The 18,047-nt window shown below is 34.3% G+C and overlaps 4 protein-coding genes across 11 annotated transcripts in view; 2 read left to right on the plus strand and 2 right to left on the minus strand.

Annotated features, from left to right (window-relative positions):
- Positions 1–5,302, plus strand: part of LOC119835248 (obg-like ATPase 1) — an 11,527-nt gene extending 6,225 nt beyond the window's left edge. For all 3 annotated transcript variants that reach the window (XM_038359963.1, XM_038359964.1, XM_038359965.1), the window contains exons 3-11: positions 1,665–1,725; positions 1,808–1,935; positions 2,353–2,528; positions 2,854–2,931; positions 3,081–3,178; positions 3,450–3,590; positions 3,829–3,925; positions 4,063–4,210; positions 4,752–5,302. In XM_038359963.1, coding sequence (XP_038215891.1) covers positions 1,665–1,725; positions 1,808–1,935; positions 2,353–2,528; positions 2,854–2,931; positions 3,081–3,178; positions 3,450–3,590; positions 3,829–3,925; positions 4,063–4,210; positions 4,752–4,837 — 1,013 coding nt within the window. In that variant the 3' untranslated portion in view covers positions 4,838–5,302. The remainder of the gene's footprint in view (positions 1–1,664; positions 1,726–1,807; positions 1,936–2,352; positions 2,529–2,853; positions 2,932–3,080; positions 3,179–3,449; positions 3,591–3,828; positions 3,926–4,062; positions 4,211–4,751) is intronic.
- Positions 5,253–9,829, minus strand: LOC119834861 (protein PTHB1). Its single transcript, XM_038359379.1, has 12 exons — positions 9,573–9,829; positions 9,352–9,440; positions 8,470–8,734; positions 8,128–8,239; positions 7,793–7,934; positions 7,409–7,717; positions 6,605–7,075; positions 6,224–6,516; positions 5,970–6,146; positions 5,896–5,906; positions 5,602–5,821; positions 5,253–5,528 (listed from the first exon to the last, which is right to left on the minus strand). The coding sequence occupies exons 1-12, from the start codon at positions 9,827–9,829 to the stop codon at positions 5,277–5,279; spliced, it is 2,598 nt and encodes an 865-aa protein (XP_038215307.1). The 3' UTR covers positions 5,253–5,276.
- Positions 9,830–10,464: 635 nt separating this feature from the next.
- LOC119834942 (caspase-1-like) lies at positions 10,465–12,470 on the plus strand. The gene has a single exon (XM_038359497.1). It carries the CDS (start codon positions 10,651–10,653, stop codon positions 11,536–11,538), a length of 888 nt encoding a protein of 295 aa, XP_038215425.1. The 5' UTR covers positions 10,465–10,650; the 3' UTR covers positions 11,539–12,470.
- A 65-nt stretch (positions 12,471–12,535) lies between these two features.
- Positions 12,536–18,047, minus strand: part of LOC119834795 (GATOR complex protein Iml1) — a 22,489-nt gene continuing 16,977 nt past the window's right edge. For all 6 annotated transcript variants that reach the window (XM_038359302.1, XM_038359305.1, XM_038359304.1 and 3 more), the window contains 3 exons: positions 15,316–15,544; positions 12,991–13,090; positions 12,536–12,769 (listed from right to left, as the gene is read on the minus strand). In XM_038359302.1, coding sequence (XP_038215230.1) covers positions 12,569–12,769; positions 12,991–13,090; positions 15,316–15,544 — 530 coding nt within the window. In that variant the 3' untranslated portion in view covers positions 12,536–12,568. The remainder of the gene's footprint in view (positions 12,770–12,990; positions 13,091–15,315; positions 15,545–18,047) is intronic.

The following is an 18,047-nucleotide window of genomic DNA, read 5'->3' on the forward strand; positions in this document are numbered from 1 at the left end:
AATGTATTGGCACTGAGTATATAACGAAAACAATTAAAGCAGCAACGTTTGATCATCGTGCAATGACACATGGATATGTTTTCGATGGTTTTCCAGACACACCTTTTGAGGCTTCAGAATTATCAAAAGAGGGCCTTTATCCCTTAATTATTTTTGATTTAAAAACGAGCTTGGAAAATGTTTTAGAGCGATCACAAAAAGAAGTCTATTTAGACATTTTGAAAGAAAAACCATGTTATCCAAAATCTTTAATAGAATACAGATTTAAGCAATGGCAGAAAAACTCTTTAGGATTGCGTCAATGGATTGCTGATGATATCCAAAATATATACGAAATATCTAGCGATACTTCGAAATGGAAATGTTTTCATATGGCTTGCTATTACATTGATAAGTTAACTCCTAAATATCATTACTACTTGTCCAATTATGAAACTAAAATTGTGTTAGCCGACGTAATGTGCATATCAAATGAAGTGTTTAGATCAAAAATGACTGCATTTAAAAATTTCTGTCCAATGTGTTTCGTTACGAATGTTTTTCGTCATAGCAATTACCCTGTTAATAAAAAAGGAGTTGTGTATTACAATGGACACTTCTACTGGGTTTGTGATGACCATATTAACAATTTACGTAAACTTGCTAGCATTGTGCCCTCGGTAAAGAAAATAAATATACCTGAAATACCAGCTGTTGTGAAGTCTGTGAATACTTCGCTGGTTTACGAAAATGGTATATGTATTGTTACATACGCAGAAAATCTTCCATCGCAAATAATTAAAAAAGGCTCAAATAAGTTTGCTGCACTCTATAAGGGACATTATTATTTGTTTTGTCAGTCCAAATGCATGGATAATTTTATGTCCCGCCCTCATTTGTATTTCGATATACGTGTTTTCAAAGAAGCCAAGGGCTTTCCGGAATTATCTTTAAAGAAATTGCCTAATCTAGGATATTTAGAACAAACGATGGGAAATTTGATCACAGAAGCTTGTTGCGCAGTAAATGTAGTTAGGCCTAAATATTTAGGGCTCGATGTTAGCGTCTCTGGTGCAATTTTTATAGCATTATATTTAAAAACACATAACTCTCGTACTGTTTCCTCTAAAATGAATTTGTACTCAAAGGCGTATAATATTTTCGAAGCAAGATGCAAACTCGCTATTAATATAGGTTTAAGATTGCGTTCAATAGACAATCCGTTTGCGCAATATCCGAAATACAATTCTACAAAGGAAAATGACTCTGGTACTGTTGAAAAGCCCAGCACATTATCGATGACCAGTAGCAAATATGAGGTCATGTAGTTACTTTCAATATTAATAAATGTCTTTAAATTAGAATATGTTTCATTTAAATGCTAGCTTTCCGCCCCAGTTACCTTGCAGTTTGTAATTGCATTTTTTGACATATGGTCATAATTTGGTCTCTAAGTTCGCAGGCAATGAATTAAAATTCTGTTTTATTGTATTACTATAAACTATAGAGTTTCTCGCCGTTTCCTCTCGGTTGAAGTGAAGCTCGAATTTTAGATATACAAAACAAGTTTTCTCTAATACAAACCTCGTCATTGAAATTTTCCTGGTAATCACGATTGTATTAATCGATTTCTCTAATTTTTTTTTTATTCAATTGTTCTAACTATTCTTGCTTGTTTTAGGCACGTAGGGTACCAGTTCCCGATGAGAGGTATGATTATCTCTGCCAGTACCACAAACCAGCCAGGTGATAATAAAATTCTGTTCCCTTTTAATAACGTATTTTTTTTTATTTCTTTTTATCTTATTCAAATAAATATTATTTTTAGCAAAGTTCCTGCGTTCTTGAATGTAGTTGATATCGCCGGTTTGGTGCGGGGAGCTGCGGAAGGTCAAGGTCTTGGTAACGCTTTCTTGTCGCATATAAAGGCGTGTGATGCCATCTTCAACTTATGTCGTAAGTTATCATTATCTGTGTATATATAAAAATGATTCCCTATTTCCCTTGGTCACTCCATCACGCGTGAACGGCTGGACCGATTTCAAAAATTCTTTCACCACTAGAAAGCTCCAATTACACTGAGTGACATAGGTTATATATGTACCACGGGTGAAACCGGGGCGAAGAGCCAGTTTATAATATATATCGAATATTGTTTATAATAAATAAATCGCATTTAAAATCCGTGGAAGAGTCATAATTTCAAAATTTATGATACTGTCGTAAAATCAATATCAAGAAAATACTAGAGCAAATTAGTTACTGAATTGAGTTTTTATATACAAAAGAAATCAAACTTACTAAATTCTAATTATTATATGCAAAAATTTTCATGAAGAATAATAATTAATATTCAGTTGAAATAACCTTTAGGTGCATTCGACGACGAAGACGTGATCCATGTAGATGGTGATGTCAATCCAATTAGAGATTTGGAGACCATAGGCGAGGAATTGAGACTGAAAGACGAAGAGCAATTACTGCAGAATATTGAAAAACTAGACAGGGTGGTTAACCGCGGCAATGATAAGAAACTCAAACCTGAATATGTGAGTCATATGTTAACTCAACGTGTTGTTTTGCCATTACAAATAATTTTAATTAAATTTTTACAACTTCATCCTTTGAGATAACTTTACACGCGTTCGGTTTACCTGCTTCTTTGTGTAAAAATATTTTTAATAATATATTTGAAAATACATATATAATTTCATATTGTTTTATTAATAGTGATATGTTTATAGAACAGTCGGTATGTTGTACATATCTCCCCTACGTTTCTTTCTCTGCTTCAATTCTTTCCAAAAGTATCTTCGACTTTTAATGAATATACTCGGATACTATGATATACTTATTATACGAATTCGATTCTAGGATGCGTTGATGAAGATCAAGAGCGTGTTAATTGATGAGAAAAAGCACATTCGTTTTGGTGATTGGAGCGCAGCCGAAGTGAGTTACACTATTTTTACATTTAATTTTTATTGAATACTTATTTTTACTATAATTTTACTTAATTACATTTTGAATATGTAAGTATTTTCATCGCTAAACATTTGCAACAGATACAGTTCATTTTAAAATGTATATATTGATTTCAGATAGAAGTTTTGAATAAGTACCTGTTCCTTACATCCAAGCCAGCTTTGTACCTCGTCAACTTGTCAGAAAAGGATTATATCCGAAAGAAGAATAAATGGTAAATGCAATTTTAATATATGTTCCATATCAAATTTTAAAAACAATATTAATATATAACATACCTTACGTAAAACAGATATCATTTAATGAAATTATTAGACCTGTGGAACTGATCAATTGCTGAATTATGCCTGCAATATTTTATCATTGTTATTTTTGTAGTATTAAAGGCAATTAATAAATTTACACGCATTTGTAATAATACGGTAACGGTATATTTATTATACCGTGAGGCGAGACTTGATAAATTCATTTTTTATTCTCTCTAGGTTACCAAAACTAAAGGAATGGATCGACAAAAATGACCCAGGCGCACCATTGATACCTTTCTCTGGAGTCTTGGAGACCAAACTACTCGACATGGACGCTGAAGAGAAGCAGGCCTTCTTGAAGGAACACGGCATCGCCAGGTATACCATACAACTCAATCATCTTGCTACTATACTATATAAACTTGAACGTTTGTTCGGAATAAAGATGGTTGTATGTTTGTTACTTTTCACACAAAAATTGGAAACAGAATAGATAGATACCTACTACTCGTCTAGATAAGAGACCTTTATCGCAAGCCGCGGTGGTCAAATATGGAATTTTTAACAAAAAATTTATATACATTTTGCGATTATATAACGATGGTTTTACTTGTAGTGCCCTAGATAAGATCATCGTGCAAGGATACAAGGCCCTGCAGTTAGAGTACTTCTTTACGGCTGGGGCCGATGAGGTCAAAGCTTGGACCATTCAGGTACGTCCCTAGTTTAACTAAAATAATATAAAATAAGAAATCGTATCAGTATTTTTGCCACCTTTTTATAATTTGAATGTTACCTGACCGTATTCTGCACAAAATAAGCAAGCTGATAAAATCTGTTTCGTTTTCAGAAAGGTACCAAAGCGCCCCAAGCAGCCGGTAGAATTCACACCGACTTTGAAAAAGGTTTCATTATGGCTGAAGTGATGCATTTCAAGGATTTCAAGGAAGAAGGCTCGGAAGCCGCTTGCAAATCAGCCGGCAAGTACCGTCAACAAGGTACGCTATATATAGGATTATTTCTCTTCTTCTTCTTTCTTCTTCACGAGTCATTTTAGATACTGAAGTTGTATAGAAAATAATCAAACTAAATTTAATACTGTATGTGTTTAATTAAATGTTCAGGTAATTGATTTTTTTCAGTCCATTGCACCAATAACCATTAAGCTGTATATAAGACTAGCGGTCCGCGCTGGCTTCACCCGTGGTCCGTTTTTTGTTCTTCATTAGAACCTTCCATGGACCTTAACAAAACCGTTGAAAAATAATTTACGCTTAGCATTAGGCGATTCTGTTTTATCCTACTAGTCCTACTAATCATGCGAAAACAGCTTATCGTATCTGTATTTATTGTGGTACAGAGATAGATTATAGTCTGGATTATCACATAGGCTACTTTTTACCCGAGTATGACAATTGACGCCACGGGATACAGCTAGTATATACATAATATATAAATCCTACTTTTGTTCAGTTCCCGTGTGCATATATACTGGAGTTCCATAAAATTCAATATATTTTCACTTATCACATATTACAGGTCGTAACTACGTCGTCGAGGACGGTGACATTATTTTCTTCAAATTCAACGCTGGCGCTGGACTGAAGGACGCCAAGAAGAAATGACGCGACAAAGTCCTCTTGTTGCTGGTGCACATGCTGTACCTCAACCTCGTTCTATACACATTACTACATGTTGCTTGAAGGACAATCATTTGTACGAATAATAATTTATAATGTGAAGTTATTTCATTATGCCTCGTTATTGGTGTATTTATACTTAAGATAACCTAAGAGAGTTTTGTAGCGATGAGACTTTATAGTATCTCCGCTGTAACTAATCAATCAGTGATTATATGCGAGTGATTTAGCGTAATGCACTGGCATAATCGAGCTTATAAATCACCTTTTTTTATTGTTTTGGTAATTACGTATGTTAATTAATTGCTCGTCTCGTAATAAGTCGCTTTCTCTTACTTATTTGTATATTTTAATCTTTACGTGTTATTCTATTGTTGTTATGAATTTCAAGATTCACGGTTTCGTAATTTCCGAGGGTTTCCAATTATATCACTTCAACAATCTCTTCGATTCGAGTCACTTTTTCTTTGCCCCTCTCATTTTCAGATTGATCGAATACTTCTAGAAATATCTTCTCCAATATAATTTTAGTCTGTTTGATAAATCTTTTTAAATTAACGTGTGAAAGAATATCTTGATCGGTAACAGGTGCTAGCTTTTCCTTATCTTTATCCGATTTTTTGAGAATGTTGTTGAGAACATATGATGAAGCTTGAGTTACGGCTTCTTCCCATTCCTGAAAAAAATTTATGTTAAACTACCGTTGTTTAGGAAAAATGACCTTTAAGCAATACTGGACTGTCACTCACTTGAATATCTTCATGAAATGTTTCGAAGGATAATGTTTCTTCGAGTATTTTTATATTAGAGTATTCAGGATTGGAACACTTCATAATATAAAGCGTAAGATTGCCCACGGAGCTGAGCTCACATGCTGCACTGAAATATTTATGATAGTTTTTATAATTCAATGACAGTATAACAGAATCAAATGTAAAAGTACAGTAAAGAGATCGATTACAGATTATTCTTAAGTTTCGCCAACATTTAATTTATCTACATGTTTCTTTACAACATTAGACAAGATGATCTGTAACATCCACACTAGGCTAGCCTGTAACGTGGTGTCCTCGGCACAATCAATGTGTTTATGTGTATGTTTCACATATTATACCTACCGCGAGACTTTATCCTTGCTTTCCAACATGCGTTTCGCAATCGTTACAATGGACTTGTGAGTATCTCTCATAAGGAATTCCAGTGAATCGCAGTTACCGGGGGGTAGCGAACCATATTGGACCAGCAACTTTTTTTGAATCAACGTAAACTGGGATTGAAGAACATTTAATTCCTCCTAAAAGTGTTTAATTTGAAATGAATTAGAAGGTTAGTCAAAATACGGTTCGACTTGTAAAATATTTCAATACACACCTCCAAGTTTTTCAATATAACACGTTCTTTCGCGTGAACTTCAATACATTTGAGAAATTTGTGCGTCATGTTTTTAATCAATTCCGGGCTTGCTTTAAAAAGTGCCTTACAACTATCAATATTCATGTTTAAATAATGTTCCTTTAACTTTTCAACAAAGTACTGTAGTACTGGGAATATCTCCGTAAATTCATCAGCTTCAATTATGTAGTGGTCTTCCATGTGTTTAATAGTTACTAATTTACTAGTGTTTTTATATGATAAAGTTACTGTACTTGAAGGGTCTGTAAGATCTGAAAAAACGATCATAGTTTTGAATTATTTAATATTTTTTTATGTAATGTACAAATTTGTTTCTTGCTGAACCTGCTTTGTACTAACCTTTAAATATTGTTTCTAGGCTTAAATTAGTTTGATTCATACTAAAGTATAATTTACATTGATATTCTTTGTCAATATTGACCACACATGCGTAAAAATTAATTGGCACAAGAACGTTACTTGTTAGAACTGTTATTTTTCCAGAACAATCTATCACAGTGAATAGCATCTTTATAGTTGCGTTAGAAATATCCACTTCGTCCGTGAGTAATATACGAGTTTCTATTATCTCTGTACCATTAATGTCTTCTAAATATATTGTGTTGTCGACAACAGAAAATGGTTGGGTACATGAATAAGTTATCTGAATGCTTTGAATTTGTTTAGGGTCATCACACGTAAGAGTTGTAACGAGTGGGCAATTTATAATACTTCTTTCGGAATAGTTATTGTCTATAAAAGATTTTGACGCCTTCCCAACTTCTGTTTTAATATTAATAATTTCTTCAGTTGGAAAATTTTGTGAATCACCTGAAAAAAAAAAAAGTATATTATTCATATTTTAAAAAAATATGGTTATTATATTTTTACATATTATTGAAAGTAATAAGGGAAGTTACTAAATTTCACTTTTTGTTATAAGTAAATCCCTACTAATATTATAAATGCGAAAATAACTCTGTCTGTCTGTCTGTCTGTCGAGCTTTCACGCCTAAACCACTGAACCGAGTTTGATAAAATTTAGTTTAAAGATAGAACTGAACTTGAAAATTCTACGTGTACGAAAGCCGCGGGCGAAAAGCTAGTAATTTATAATCGTCATAATAGTGTAAGTACACTCAACTCAATATATCCATGGCTTACCATTCTCTAACATTTTGTCTAATTCTTCTTCTATATCCTGTAACTCAGCCTGAATATCTTCTGATTCAGCAGGCATGTTCATCGGTGCAACAGTGGAGTTTAAATCTGGCTCTGTCCCTAAATAACTAACATGGACAATACCATTCCTAGATAAAGTAACAAGACCGCCAGATAAGTTCTTTATAAAACAACGTGATAAGGAAATAGTCTTATGCATCAAGTCACAGGACCATAAAAGAGTTGTACCTTCGTAAATATACAGTTTCGAATCTTCTGAAGCGACCATAACGAGAAGTCGGGAATTTGGCTCTAAAACAAACAGAAGTATAAAAAACTGCCTCAAAAAAGTGACTTGTTTTAGTTAATTTATGTATACATACTTACCATAGTACCAACCGATAAGATACGCATGGAAACACACTGGCATAAAATCGAACCGTATAATATACTTCATCAAACCATTGTCTTGGAAGCAATAGAGGTAACGCTCACCCAAAGCAATGATGCTGGAAAAATTACTGCTCGTCTGTAAATAGCAATATAATTACAATTTATGTCAGTTATCGGCTTAATTATTTTTAAGCGATATCATATTTTACCGCATATAACTGGGACGAATGTATTGTGTGCTGGTCGGCTAGTAAATTCAAGTTAAAAGTAAATTGGTTGATATGTAACCAATTCTAGCAAATTGCAACTTTGTTAAAAAAGAATATTACTCTTGTAACTTGAAGAGACGATATTTCTTCTCCCGGACTGTACGACCATTGGGGAATATTTTTCTTATGTTGGCGGGCACTCAACTCGCTGAATTCTCCTAGCTGTTGATAACTGTAAATGAAAGTTCATGATAATTTCTTTTGCTTTTGTTCACGCCTATACAACTGAACCAATTTGAGATAGCTTTTATCCCAGAAATAGCGTGGAACGGGAACTCTGCGTGGGAAACCTGTCTATGTTTCCTTTGACGACGCGGGCAGAGGTCTAATAAAATACAAAACATATGGAACAAAGCTATAGTCTGAATTTGGAAAACAACACAAATAATTCGATTTGTTTACCTGTACACTTCAAGCACCCACGTGGATTTACTAATAACGAAGAAGTCAGTACTACTGACGTAGAGTACGGGTCCCGGAATAATAACATCTTCAAATATACACATGAATAAAAACGCATCTTGATCGAAGAAACTCAAAGTACCGTCCAACGCTTGTATACAAATGAGATCTCTGCTTTTAGTATTTCCAAAGGGACCAACAATTACGCTATACGATTTTCTAGTAAAAGAGTGTTTTATAGAGTTTTTCAAATAATTTTGATCTCCTGTAAAAACATATTATAAAAATTAAAACACAAAAGCTGCAAGCGACTCCGTCCACATAAATTAAACATTACCAATAAATTAAATTAATAATATCGTTCACTCCACTTCGCATTTTATACATCCTGTTATTTGACTATTAGCGTTGATGTGAAAAAGCTGTTAGCATTATCTAACAAGTTCTTAAGAATCTTCTAATGATTAGTATAAAGCTGAAGGGTGTTTCTTCGTTTGAACGCGCTTATCTCAGGAACTCAAATACAGGAGGCTCGTGTCCTTTTCCTTACCCTACCTAGTCATTTTCTTTATTGCCTCCATTATCCATTCCTTTCCTTATCTCTGATCAAGTAAAGTTGGCAACACATTTGCACAGACATGTAGCCTCGGTGGGTAATGAATGCGTCTATAAAAACATTAACGTATGCGGGTAGCAAAGATGGCCAGTTAAGGGTGTACACATAGTTTTAAAAATTCATCTAATAGAAAAAAAATGCTTTGGGGATTTTGTGAGTATTTTTTCGTAAGTTCCCCAGTACTACCAGCGGGACACTGCTTATTGAAATTGACAAAGTTGCAAGAATGCGTTCCTACCTATGTATATTTAAACCATTCACAGTACCTGCTTCCACATGACCTTCTCTTTTCTCCAAAAAGAATATCGAATAACTTTGAGGGTGTAACACTAATATCTGCCGGTCACTGGAGTCACTGCAAATTGAGAATCTTGGCTCAGCTACTTAAGATTTAAAAACCTACGTCGAAAAATTATTAACTACATAAATTAATATGTAATACTTTAACGCTCAAATAAATACTCCTAATAATATAACTTTTACTTACAAAACAAATTTCCCAGTCTCCACTTGTAATATCACGTCGTTTTGTTGAGATTCTAAAATAACCTGCGACTGAGGTGTTTCAGTGTTTGGCTTATAAATTTTTAATTGAGATCCTTCGCCAACAACAATGCAATCGCTATCACTGTGCGAGTTAAATTTATCCACTTTAATGCAGTAGCTGTTTTGAATACCTTCGTCATAGTGTTCGCTTTGTAATTTCTCGTTAGACCACAAATGCTTTACTTTAAATATAGACATTGTCTATTCTTGAGTATTATAGATAGGACTAGAAATGTTTCGCGTTTTGGTAATGGTGGTTAATGTTTTGTAACAGTAGTAGTCATGCCAACGCAACGGCTGAAACGTTGGAGTCTGAAACAGCTAAAATACGGTAAAAGTTGTGCTTCAGACTTTAGAGTATGAAATGATTATACTCACTATTTTACGACAAAGTAAAATATTATGACTTCAAGCATATTGTATTTAGTTTCTGAGATTGATATAATTAATTGAAATATTAAAAATTGAAATCATAATTTATTTATTTTTTACTGGACTGTTATTTTGCTTTTATGAAAGTCTATTTCGGAATAATACAAAACATGACTAGTTGTTATGCTCTTTCAAGTTATAGTGTTATATGTATATATCATTTAATATATTAGGATATATTTGTACACAAGCCAATTCTTATGACTATATTTAGTGTTGCCATAACCATAGTTTATTTTTCTCGCCTCCAGAACAGGTTTTAATTTTTTTTTTGGTCATTTTTTGCCATCGTCCATGTTGAAAAATACATTCGAATTTCAAAGTACGACAATACACAAAAGTAAACATGGCAACCTATGGTTTTAGATGTCAAATTACAATTGACTTGCTAATTGACAGTCGACACTCGACTATTGACATTTTGTCTTCACGAATCGCGTCGTTTGTATCTACTCGTGGTCGTTATCGTTGTTGTTTTTTTGGATTTGAATCCCAAATCAGAGATCAGTCTACTGGTGTATACGTACTTAGTAGTTCTCAGAGGAAACGAATCTTGCTGCGTAAGCTACTTTAAAAGTTTAGTTAAAATGTCAGGTGTGGAATCGCAAGACAATGCTAATGCTGATACAGAACAAAGGACAAACGGAGGAAACGATGACAGAGATGCTTGGGGAAGTCATGAGTCTTCATCAGTGCACCGTTATGCCAGAATGCCTGTGGATCGAAACGCACCATTTTACAAAATGAATCATAAACATCGTGGTATGGCAATCATCTTTAATCATGAACATTTTGATATCCATAGCCTGAAGTCTCGCACTGGAACAAACGTCGACAGCGATAATCTTTCCAGAGTGCTAAAAGGATTGGGGTTCCGTGTTACGGTATTAAACAATCTTAAATCTGAAGACGTAAATAGATACCTACAGCAAACAGCAGAAATGGATCATACCGATAATGATTGCTTGCTTATTACAGTGTTGACTCACGGAGAGTTAGGCATGCTTTATGCTAAAGATACTCACTATAAACCTGATCACTTGTGGTATTATTTCACAGCAGATAAATGTCCAACATTAGCAGGAAAACCAAAATTATTTTTCATTCAAGCTTGCCAAGGGGATAAGTTGGATGGAGGAATAACACTCTCCAGTAGATCTGAAACAGATGGATTGGCAAGTGCCTCATACAGAATCCCTATTCATGCTGATTTCTTGATTGTGTTTTCAACCGTTCCTGGATATTATTCATGGAGGAATACAACTCGTGGTTCTTGGTTTATGCAAGCACTTTGTGAAGAGTTACGCTATTCAGGAACTGAGAGGGACATTCTCACTCTCTTGACATTTGTTTGTCAGAAAGTGGCATTGGATTTTGAATCTAATACACCAGATATGTTAACAATGCACCAACAAAAGCAAGTACCATGCATAACTAGCATGCTCACACGCTTACTTGTTTTTGGAAAGAAATAAGAAAATTGATTCTACTTTTATTGTTATTAGGTAATACCTATTTTTTATTTGTATTTTTTTTACGTTTCCTTTATTTTTAATAATGTTGTGAAAATTAGATTTGTCTAATCTAAAATGCTTTAAAGTGCAGTCTCAACTATTTAGTTTTTATATTTTTATAAAACCAGTTTTAATAATAATAATAAATAAGGATAGGCAATATAAAACTGATTAAAAACGATTTTTAACACTATAGAAAAGCAATGATGTAATTTTTAAACACATTATTTTAGATCTTATTAATTGTAAGTAAATAAATCTTTATGCTCAAATATTGTAGACAAAATTAAACGCACAAGCTTACTCTATTGTTAGGCTTCAATTTTTTCTAATGTTTAATGTACTTAAGAAACACCTTTGAAGTGATATAACATCGAAGTCTCACCGTAGATCTACATATCATTAAAATTTTCGTCATCATATTGTATTGAAAAAATATATAACTAGGTTGAAAGGTGAATATTATGTACTGCATAAGTCCAGACATTTGATATTTATACTAAGATAGCATTTACTCATAATAAATATACGTAAAAGACCTGTTACTGCCATAAATGTTACTGTAACTTGCCTCATTCCTTATAACAATGTGCTTTGTTATGATAAAATTCCTCTATTAAGCCTTGTTATGAAAATATTTAATTCTAGAGTTGTGTATACTATCCAAACTTGAAATTGTCAAGGTGTGATGTGATAATGACTGATGTAGTTTTGGCTATTAATAATAAATGTAAGCCATGTAGATGTGTGTGCCTTGGCAACACCTAGAAGAATATAAAAATTGCAAGTGTATTGCGGATGAATTTCAGATTTGGTGATATAACAAAATGAAGTATTTTGTTACCTATCTTAAGTATTTTTGTATAACTTAAGTAATAAATTCTCTTTTCAAATTTGTTGTGTCTTATTATAATTATTTTTAGGTTATAACTCACATCAATGGAAATAAAACCGATAATTTTAAATAACATTTTATTAAAAACAATAAAAATTAGCATATAATTCCTTTGGCTCTCTCTTGTATTTCCCAACACTGATCCCAGAATTGGCTGAGTCTTTGCTCTTGATTTGCACAGAAATGTTTGAAATCCCGCAACATTCTCATTTGGAAAGCTTCATCTCCAGTGGCCGTTGTTTGAGACCATTTCCATTTTTTGGAAATCATGTGATTCCATGACCATAGAAATCCCATCTGAAAATTTTATTTATCAATTAAAACATTTACTTCAATATTTTATGAAATGTTGAAAGCAGATAATGGTCGAAATGAATATTAAAGATTTTTCACCCCTGATGAAAAAACGATAAGGTGTAATAAGTTTGACATGTCTGTCAGCTCTGAAACGGATGAATCGATTTTGGTTGGAATTGGTAATATATAATTATTATTTAATAACAAATTTTGTAACTTACCCTTCGGCTGTTGTCATAATCGTCCTTATTTTTACCGCTAACGTGTCTCGTGATGTATCCTTCATGGGGACTGGGAGCGGCTTCAGAATGTACAGGATATCTGTTTAAAAACATAAAATTACTATATGTAGTCTTAATATAATGGGAGCAAAGTGTGATGAACCGCACCGAAGTCCTAACTAACTCCTACAGATGGAGCCAAAGGCATTTCTACACATGCGAAGGTTTTTGACCAATGCTATATTTAATTATCCATATGAAGATCTATAATCATCATTAATTTTAGCTTTTATAAGGAAATTTTAAGAGACGAGTTAATGAAATAAAAGAAAATTTTAACGTATGATTAACAAGACGATTAAAAATGAGTGATTCATTTTCAACAAGTATTTTGCGTGTGAACCTACGCAAAGCGCGTAAGTCTCGTTTTATTCAAGCATTATAATGACTAATGCAATGATTGACTTTAGGGAATCATGTTATTTGTAACATCCGAAATTAATAATGAAACGAAATACGTAGGCAACATTCGTGATGGCGTTTGAAGTGACCCTAAAAATATATATTATTTACAAAATCTTATTTGTGTCGAACACAGTACATAGCTTATGTTCATTTAATAAAAATAATAAAAACGTAGGTTATAAATAAATTGTTGCTTATCAGTTTGATTAATGAACTGCAGGTTTAAAGCTTTTTGTTCATTGTTGACGAAAGGCTAGCGAACTTACGAGCACCTACCCACATTCAGTTCAATGCTCGTCGGCGCCAATACAATATGTCTGACCCCATCGATTAGTAAGTAGCTTTTTCCTTAGCAATATTTTCTATCGCGTCATAGTAAATGCCGTTACAAACGACCGCCCTGAATGCCCTCTACCTTGTGCCCTTCTAGTGACCGTTAGAAAATTAAATGAAAATTGTGCTAAATATAAACACATCGATCAGGACTCGGGCCACGGTATGTGTTAAACGTAATATAATTCATAATATTTATGATGTAGATGTAATGTCTAGTATGTAAACTTCTAGACTGTTTAAAATCGCGCGGTTCGCAGTCCGGCTGGTTAAAAAATAATTCGTTAATATCAATTTTGTCAATTCATGTCTTGTTTGTTAATTCATGTCTGTCAATACACAACAAAACTCACAGAATTAAATCATAGTATATATCACGTATTTTCCGAGGACATTTATTTGAACACAGTTCCGTTATTCATTATTATTATTATTTTGGATTTCAGATGACCTTACTTTTGATTGATTACACTAATTAGGATAACTAGTCCCGATACATACTTACCTTACACAACAATAACATTGTTTACAAATCGTCCGTGATGTATCGTTTTGATAATAATACGCTATTTTATTGCGAGACTGATTCGCTGTTTATTTGTGGAATTTAATTTGTAATATAACTCGTGAATCAACTTTACAGCTTCTAATTATAAAAAAAAATTCATTTCTTTTTGACATATTATTATTTTGCATACATTTCCATCTGACTTCGCAAAATGACAAAATCAACATGTGCTTTTCGTATTAGTCGCGCATAATCACCATGGCAACGCTAACGAATATGTTATTCATTACGGTTATTAATACAGTAAGCAAAAATTATCTACATAAATAAAAATGAATCGCCAAATGGATTGCTAAACTCGAAAACGGCTCGACCAATTCGGCAGATTTCTAACTTTTTTGTTATTAAGGCTAAAGCAAGGTTCTTATGGAGATAAAAACGTACCACGAGCGAAGCTGGGGCGGACCGATAGTAAAATTATATATTTGTTGTAGAAATTTATTATAGACCCACTTAGAATGTTTGGCAATGAATATAAAATAAATAAATGTAAAAAAAATTGTTACGTCAAAAATTTTCTTTTTAATTTTTTTCGGTAGACCCTAATCGCAACAAAACTTCACTTTTCAGTCTTGTTTACACAATTCAAAATAATTCAAAATATTCTATTGACGAGTTCACGTTTGGCGCTACTCTTGAATCGATTTGTCCTTGACATCCGATAGTCTACAACATAAAAAAGTATATCCGCATATACAGTTGTGCACGCACGGTCTTAATTAATTTTCGTGGTACAATCTTTCATCCCCAATTTTATCCCCTTGGGGGGTAAAATGTATCAAAAATCTTTATTAGCGGATGCCTAATTAGGGTCAATATGATCACAGAGCAAACACAGTTGTGCACCGAGTCAATTTTTATCTGACATTTAGAAGGACGTGCTATGGCACGACTGATATTTCTTTATATCAATAACAAAATTCGATAAGTTACACATTTATTACGATATTTTACATTACCTGCTCGCATTCAAAGGCTTGTTGATGGGTTTCCTCAATGCCCTCTGCTCGGATTTAACAGTGGTGGGTATCAAAATGAACATATTTCCAGTGACATGCACGTAGAGGTGGTCGCCGACACCGGCCGCATGGGAAGTGCTTTCTACGGTACATTTGATGAAACCGAATCGACCGACGATCGCCTCTTGGAATAGGAACAGACGCTCCGCCCACTCTTCTTCTGGGAATCCTGTGATGAATTTTGGAGGATGAGTGAAATTCATAAATGGTAGCTTAGATAACAAAATTGCGATGTCATCTACTCGTATTTTTTATGTCACAGTCGGCAATGGGGCTGGTGGGATGCCTGATGGTAAGCACTACCACCGCCCATGAACATTTGGAGAGGCATAAGGTCCATCGCAGACCTTACGCCTCTACAAATTATATTTGTATTATAGAGAGGTAAAGTTTGAGAATGTGTGAGTTTGTAACGTTATTCGGGATATTCTCTAGATCTACTGAACGGATTAATAGCATACTTTCTATTATATGATCGCTATTTAATATGTAACATGGGCGAAACCGGAACCGGCGGATAGTTTATATAAAAATATGAGGAAAGACATAAAAAAATAATACAATATTTTCATTCGCGAAATAAACGCAATAAGAAAGTAATAAGACCCGTACAAGGGTACGCAGTCCTTTCCTGGCAATCCAATTTATACAGGTATATAATCTTTGTAAATGTTTATAGTCGATTTTGGTCGTTAACTATCAGACGACCACCCTTTCTGCCAATTATCACATAAGAAATAATTATAATGCAAAAGGCAAACCTAATGTATTTTCTAATCGAATTCAATGATCGATGCTTATTCATTTTCAAACAGTGTTCGACTCGACATTTTTAATGTTTTTATTTTTTGTCTATATTAGACATTCATTTCAAATGAATTATAAAGGTCACGGACGAACCTGTTCTTATTTTGATGGCTATATATACTAAGTAGCTTTTTCCTTAACCTATTATTGTATATCACTGAGAAACACATATTATATCGATAAGAATTAATTTGCAACGAGATATCAAGAATACATTAATTACATAAAAAGAGAAAAATATAAAAAAATTCTCCAAAAAATATTCTACCGCAGTATGCTATGACCTTCTTAGGATTTATTTTCTATAAATACCTTCAAATAAAGCACTCTTCCCCCTTAGCAGCGGTTCTTCGTTTAATGGCACATAAATAGGTCCTCGTAAAGGGTCGGATTTCTCGGTAAACGGCAGCGCTAATGGGTCCGCTGGGATTGGAACCATTTGTAAACGGCAACTCTGTGCTTTTCTCGCCCAGCCAAAGATCTACGGAGTAAATACAATAAAAATTATTTTGTACTTGTGTAGCTTTCCGCCCGCAATGTGAATTTCCATTGAGGAAATATTCTTGGGAATGAGACATTTAACCACTGTAAAAAGTGTCCTTAAATAACTTTCTATTCATTATCTCTGGTCACAAAAGTCATAACGTAACGGCGTGTACAGAAAGAAAATCAAACAAACAACTTTTTTTTCTTTCATAACGGGTAACTGAGCTGGTGGTTCGCCTGATGGTAAGCGATCACAACCGCCCATGAACATTCGCAGAGGTAGTTCGCTTTTACGAATGCGCTGCCCGCTTTTAAGGGGTAAGCAAAGGATTGATGACTGGAAATAAGGAATGGAATGGAAAGGGTCAGGAAAAGGAAACGGGCCACACACTTTCTCATTTATAATATTATTAATTATTTTCAAAATATGTTTACACAGCTATCGCAAGAAGAGGTGTTTTTTTTTTATGTCATAGTCGGCAATGGAGCTGGTGGGTTGCCTGATGGTAAGCGCTACCACCGCCCATGAACATTTGGAGAGGCGTAAGGTCAATTGCAGACATTACGCCTCTACAAATGGATTGCCGACTTTAATTGAGAAGGGATTAGGAAAAGATTGATGAGAGGAATAAAGGAAAGCACTGGGAAGGGTAAGGAAAAGGATATGGGCCTCCGGCTCCCCCACTCACCGTACGAAACACAATAGCGTGCTATGATTTCACGCCGGTTTTCTGTGGGGGTGTGGTACTTCCCCGGTGCGAGCTGGCCCAATTCGTGCCGAAGCGTGCTTGACTCCCACAGTTAGGTGTGATTTTCTGTCATATATAACTAAGACTATAAGCCTTAATTGAATTGAGTTTACAGATACTCGGATACGAATACGGTGACTCCAGTCGCTCACGCGTATTCAACAACATCAATGAGCACTGAGCAGTTACCAGTTCAGCGACAATGTTCCCGCTGGCGACGGCCCACTGTATGCACATCTCGTAGGCCTGGTCCGGCCGGAAGGTGGCCTGGTAGCGCGCGTGGCCCCACTCGATGCGGTCGCTCTTGTTGTTCACGTCTATGTCCAGGTGCGTGTTCTTGTACAGCGGCACTGTGCGGAGATAACGTACGAACACGTACGTACATACGTTTATGTAGTGATTCGACAGTGCGTAAGATTATATTATTGGATAGTTGGATTTTAAAAAAATCTATGGCTTTGAATGATACTGGAAAAAGCACTTAAATTGAAAAAATTAGATAAACAATTTGTATCATAACTGTTTTTTTTGCTACTGTGTTTTTAGTTTGTAGATGTCTCAAGGTAAGTTATTTTCGTTATCGGCAATTTAATGAATATCGTCGCCATTATCCCTCCTATTTTCATAACA

The sequence above is a fragment of the Zerene cesonia genome, chromosome 20, assembly GCF_012273895.1.
Source record: "Zerene cesonia ecotype Mississippi chromosome 20, Zerene_cesonia_1.1, whole genome shotgun sequence".
NCBI lineage: Eukaryota > Metazoa > Arthropoda > Insecta > Lepidoptera > Pieridae > Zerene > Zerene cesonia.